General features: G+C 40.0%; 1 protein-coding gene across 1 annotated transcript; it reads left to right on the top strand.

Moving 5' to 3' along the window:
• Positions 1-1,335: 1,335 nt before the first annotated feature.
• Positions 1,336-5,788, top strand: morn4 (MORN repeat containing 4). The gene is made up of 5 exons (XM_042501529.1): positions 1,336-1,377; positions 2,512-2,585; positions 4,236-4,350; positions 5,195-5,304; positions 5,400-5,788. Exons 2-5 carry the CDS (start codon positions 2,519-2,521, stop codon positions 5,546-5,548), a joined length of 441 nt encoding a protein of 146 aa, XP_042357463.1. The 5' UTR covers positions 1,336-1,377; positions 2,512-2,518; the 3' UTR covers positions 5,549-5,788.
• The last annotated feature ends 261 nt before the right edge of the window (positions 5,789-6,049 follow it).

The raw sequence follows: 6,049 nt of genomic DNA, 5'->3' as shown, positions 1-6,049 counted from the left end.
TAAATAAGTAACTAAGTTAATAAATATATAAATAAATAGGCTAAAATATTGAATTAAGGCCACCAATGTAAACAACAACAATACCCTTAAAGGACCAGTGTGTTTGATTTAGGGCATCTATTGATAAAATATAAGGCACAGGGTTGAGGGGAGCCCACAGGTAGTTTTTGCACCAGAGCAAGAGGGAATGTAGCCTATTGCCTGTGCAATTATCCCAATATATTTTTATCTGAATCCCTCTGTGGAATACAATAATGATAGGGTAATAATGAAGAATAAATATGCAGCCTAATATCATTTTGATTACTGTTGTCATTAGTTATAGTGGTGGGTGGTGGTAGTAGTAGTAGTGGTGGTGGTGGTGGTAGTAGTAGTAGTAGTAGTAGTAGTAATAGTTGTGGTATTAGTAGTTGTAATAGTAGTGGTAGTAGTAGTAGTAGTAGTAGTAGTAGTAGGCTTTAAACCCTTAAAAAATGTGAAGCAACATCACTTTTCTTGGGCTGCTTTCAGACACCTTTCACAGGTACTAAATCTATGAACCCTGAGGAAATTGATTAGATTTCTTACAAAATCATGGGGGGGTAAGCAAATCTAAACAGCTAGGGAAAAACACTAAGGTAAAAAAAAAAAAAAAAAAGCCCAGGAAAAACTAATTATAACTATCACACTTACATATTTCAAAATAATGGTACAGAATTATTATAATTTTTAAGCAGTTTTTAAACTTTATTGTCCTATCTCACCTTTTCAAAACTAATAATAATAATAATATGATGATGATCTTTATTTATGGTTCATTAGAGTCTGTACTTTATATGCAGTCTATTGCCTATACATTACACATAATGTAGCCTACTACAGCCAATTAAAGTGTAACATTGTGTACATCAAGAAGCTTCAGCAAAATGCCCAACAGCCTTTTTAAAACATGCATGCTTCAGCTTGTAAACTGTAGTTCACCAGACCAATCAGAGAAAGTTTTCAATGAGAGCCAACAACAATCATGCAATGAAACAGCGCTGCGATGATGCTGTTGTAATGCTGCATTCAGGTGCTGTCGAATTATTGCAACTTATGGCTACGGGAAGACATGTAAAAAAATCCATGCAGCTGCTATAATACACGTCGCTGCCATAATATCTAAATGAAACAACGCCCACTCCAATGCTTTTACTGTAGATTTTTTTATTTTGTGCCAGAGCACGTGACGCCAGTGTAGCCTAAATGTCCTTTAAGACTCTCTATCTCGGATGTAGGAGCTTACGAGGAGCACCTAAATGCGGCATACGTTTCTCAGCCGGTGTTTTCATATTTTTACGCCCCTCGGCTCTTGAACGGTGGTTTCCATGCTTCAGAGGAGACAAACGTAGCGTACAGGTAAATGATAGCGTTAATAGGTGTTGTGGCTTTTCGCTTATAGTCGTGTTGCCATAGGTTACAGTCGATTTACATAGGCTTGTCATTGTAAGCGAGAGCAATATGCAATAGCAATATGTAGGCTATGTAAAGGCTGCACTCACTGAAACATCTTGGCAACCTGATTTTGATATTCACAATCACGTTAGAGTGTTTCAGTCTTGGTATGAACTGATGAATTATTTAATGGCGACGGCATGGGTAAAACTACACCTGACTGCCATTCTGTAACACTCTGTCATGTCTTTTAAAGAACAGGCTGTTTTGAAATTGTCACCATGCGATAAGCTTTTGTTTATATCTGCAGTCATGCTACAGTCACGTTTTCCAGCCTATTCCTTCACAGAAGGCGTTTCTCCCACAAGTGTGCAGTTTCAAACTGGGCTCACACCAGCATCACCACCACCAACATGCACTGAGCAATAAACAGACTCCTATAAGGCTGACATTTACAGGATTTGCTGTGACTTGTCTTCATCCTTTGATCCGACCCTCACTTAAGTTCAACTACAGGAACATGCACTGGCACCAAGGCAATGTTTTCTATAGCTATTTTCACAATAATTCACATCCTGTTCAAATATCTGAAGATAGAAAAAAAAACTGCTTCAGATACTTAATTGTAAAATGCAGCATGTCCTGAAAAATAATCCTCAAATGAACGGTGTTTGGTACTGTAAATAAACTGAATACTGATATGTAATTGAGTCTATTGCTAGATTTCCACTGTCTTTAGCTTCTTCTTTTTTTTCATTGATAATGGTAATGCCTAATTTCAGTGTGTCTGGAAAGCTTGAAATGACTACTTTTGTTAACATTGTAAAAGTAATACCCAGCTGGACATGAGAACTACCTGAGCAAAAGTAATCCCATTAGGGAAATTTTCCTTCTCCCTTACTTCCCTCCACTGTAAGATCAGAGGTCTTGGTCAGCTAAAGAACAACCTCTCAGAGCTCAAAGAGACTCCGATGCCCATTTCACTCTGAAAACCTTTTAAAGAGCGATGCATATCTGTTAAATGTATATTGTTTGTCACCAGTATAGATGTGTTCTTTATCTCTGCTGCCAATAAGTGTGTTTTTGTGTTGAAAACAGGGGTGAAATGACTCTGACCAGAGGATCTTTCACCTATGCCAGTGGGGAAGAGTACCACGGCGAATGGAAAGAAGGCAAGACAGCCCTGCTTCTCGGTTATATATAAAGTTTGTGTGCAAGCATCACTGACTTAACTACAGAAATGAGACAAGCTTTCACTTGCACCTTCTGCACTGTACATCTGGTCCTCCTAACGCTCTCCGAGGCATCAGTGTGTTAGTTATCAGCTGGGTGAAGGGGAATGGTGAGAGACAGACAGACTGCGAAAATGCATTCAGTACTTGTTATATCTAGTCTGGGTTTAACACAAGGATTCTGGCATACAGGTATACAAAACTGAACATATTAGCTATTTTCCGCAAAATAATAATTCAATAGGTGCTAGTTATTGTTATTTTTTCATGATTCCCAGCACAGGTTTACATTTCTCATTTTTTCCACACATATCTCTGCTCTCATGCACACGTGCAAGTAAATTGTGAGCACACTTAACACAGCAGTTACTGAGAATGACATGCAAATGGCATAAAACTGTGCTGTGATTAGCCTCAAGTAAATCTTGTGAGATTAGCAAAATCAGAATCAGCACTCTCTGCCTCAGTATGAGCTTGATGCTCATTAAATCATCAGTATATGTAATGTTATTATATAACGGGAAAGGTAGCAAGAACAAATGCAACTACCAGTGGTATCAAATGTTTTAGGTTTTCTTTTCATTAATCTGCACAGATGTTTGCATACTAAAATGTTTAATCTATCTGTCAAATTCTCACCTGTGGCAAAGATTACAACACACACACACACACACACACACACCCACACACACACACATACAGTGATGTTAGTGACATGCAAGCTCAAGCCGTTAATCAAATCCCAATTAGCTAGCATTGGCAACCCATGACGAACAGAGCCAGATTTACCAGCTCTGGCTTTGTCAAATCTACTGGATTAGACTTTGGACCTGTTTTGGAAATCTTAGAGAGTCCTCTGTCAGCTGCTGCCAAGAAACCAAATCAATGGAAATGCTACGAACAGAAGCATTTTGTCTTGGCATGCAGTCATGATTTTAGGTTAACCCAAACTCTGTCCATACTTTTTAAACCTTCTTTTTCTTCACTTTTCAAGGCAACTTGGCCCACTTTTCCAGTCCCGCCAATCAAGTGTAAACCAGTTGTAGCAGTTTTCCAGAAACTTGTAGGTGTGTGCCCCCTGATATGATTATAAGCTTCAATAGTGGATCATGGTGGCTACCAGAAGGGGAATGCAAGTACATTCCTGGATCCTAAAGTCGAAATCCCTGCTAAAAATTCTGATGGATTAGAGTGCTGTAAGTCCCACCACTAAGGAGGCAGATGGGACTCCTAATTCAGTAGTAAACCTTTATCTGACAGTGGGGGGGGGGGGGGGACTTAAATCCGAGCACGTACTGACTCGTGACATATGTAGTGGCTCTCCAATACCAAGTAAATATAAAACCCTGAGCCACATTGCCAGTTCAAATGTCAAGCTTAGTTGGTCATCTCTTACAGTGTGTTATTCTCTATTACCAAAGAGCAATCCATTAGGGCTAAGTGGTCAGATGAGGCATGATGACATCCACGTAGATATAATGTGAATTGACAAATGGTGTCAAGGTCGTTTGCCTTGACAGGATTTCTTGTGTTTCCATTCTCCGTTTGAAGTTTGAGCCATTGCTCAGTCTGATTTGTGTGATTTTTCAGGTCGGAGGCATGGTGTTGGCCAGCTCAAGTTTCAGGATGGAACCTGCTTCTCTGGTCAGTTTGAGAATGGACTCTTCCATGGCTCTGGTGTACTGCTCTTTACAGATGGGTCAAGGTATGTGAATCCAAAGAGTCATTACGTTTACATGCACAGTTAAGTCAAGTGACAGTTAGAGGTCGATTAGGCCTTTTAGTTGGACTGCTGTCCTTGTCCCAGTATACAAGCACCAGGGGAGAATTAATATATTGATGGAAGTATGTCCAACTCCTCCATGGTAGGTGGGGATATGCCCCCTTTCACTAAGTTGCTAGACCTTCTTCTGATTGACCTATTATGTCACATACCAAACAAGTTAAGCAGTTATACACTAAGTACTGGACAGAACAAATTGATGCAAAAAATATACAAATAGCACACTGGGTATGCTCCCATGAACATCTATTACCTCCACATGTGTGACATTTTGGGCCCTAGCCCTAATTCAGACAGAAGTAGAGCTAACATCACATGCTGTATGTGGAGGTAATAAATGTCCATGGGAGCATTACCGAGTGTGCAGACTCTATTTGTATATTTTTGTTTAGTTTTCTTTTCCCTTCTTGTTCTTATTTGTTTTTTCCTGACTTTCTTCCACAAACTTATGCTGTTCGACTTCCAGGTCAAAGCCTGGCACTGGGACTATGGAGCATGCGCAGAAGGCCAGTTCAGTTGAGGCATATACATGAAAGAGTAAACTGACCCCCTAACCGCATTATCATCATCATGAAATTCGACGTGGTACAAATTCAGTCAGACTAACATGTTTACATGTATTTTAAAAGTCCAGTTTAAGTCAGACTGACACAATAATTTGACTTTTTCTAACATCATGTAAACGCACTGACTGAGACAAAAAGAAAAAGATTTGTCCTCAGTAAATAGTAATAAATCAGACCCTGCTCTCTTTTCTCCATGCTAGATATGAGGGAGAATTCGCACATGGGAAGTTTCAAGGTGCAGGAGTCTTCAGTCGATACGATGGCATGAAGTTTGAAGGAGAATTCAAAGATGGACGTGTTGAGGGATATGGTGAGCCTGTTACACTGTTACAACAGTTTGTTTATTACAATGTCAGTGGTATCTCTCTGTGGTTTGGTCATTGTGCTTTCTGTCTGTGCCTCCAGGGCTATTGACTTTCCCAGATGGAGCTCACGGTGTCCCACGAAACGAGGGCTTGTTTCAAAACCATAAGCTGCAGAAGAGAGAGAAGTGTCCAGGAGTGGTGCAGCGTGCGCAGGCTTCAGCCTCCAGCGCTCGCAGTCTGGCACTTTGACTGTCATGGACCTCAGAGGAGACATGGTCAGGGTTCCAGCACCTTCTGGGAGGGCCTCAGGGATGTGTACTCGTATACTCTCCTCCAGCTCTTCTCCCTGTGTCTTTCTCTCTTTTTTCACCATCACTTTCTTTTTATGCATCTTCCTTGCTTATCCATCACAGTGGCTTGGGATGCACTTGCAGTTTGACCAAACAATGGCTGTCTGTATGACTAACTTGAAATGCACAACACCTTGAAGCACACCTTTAACTTCACAAGTCACATAAACACCAAGTGCTGCTGTTTTTTTCTTGTTTTTTGTTCTAATACTTTACACATAAAGAGTGTCTTAGTGTTTTTTTCTGTAGAATAGTTAGCCTCCATATATCAAACAACAGTATACGGGAGACTATGTCTTACTTTATTATTGCACATCTGGTACTTTAAAGGTCCAGTCTGTAGGATTTAGGAGGATATATTGACAGAAATGGAGTATGATATAATAAGAATGTTTTCTTT

Source organism: Plectropomus leopardus, chromosome 15 (genome assembly GCF_008729295.1).
Source record: "Plectropomus leopardus isolate mb chromosome 15, YSFRI_Pleo_2.0, whole genome shotgun sequence".
In the NCBI taxonomy this organism is placed as follows: domain Eukaryota; kingdom Metazoa; phylum Chordata; class Actinopteri; order Perciformes; family Serranidae; genus Plectropomus; species Plectropomus leopardus.
The sequence above is the reverse complement of the archived record's forward strand: the minus strand, read 5'-3'. Positions and strand labels throughout refer to the sequence as shown.

What these genes read in the sequence shown, in the direction of transcription:
- morn4 (XM_042501529.1), top strand. Translation starts at nt 2,519, where the DNA reads ATGACTCTGACCAGAGGATCTTTCACCTATGCCAGTGGGGAAGAGTAC. An exon ending in CCACGGCGAATGGAAAGAAG is followed by an intron (nt 2,586 to 4,235) that starts GCAAGACAGCCC and finishes GTGATTTTTCAG; the next exon opens with GTCGGAGGCATGGTGTTGGC. An exon ending in TGGACGTGTTGAGGGATATG is followed by an intron (nt 5,305 to 5,399) that starts GTGAGCCTGTTA and finishes CTGTGCCTCCAG; the next exon opens with GGCTATTGACTTTCCCAGAT.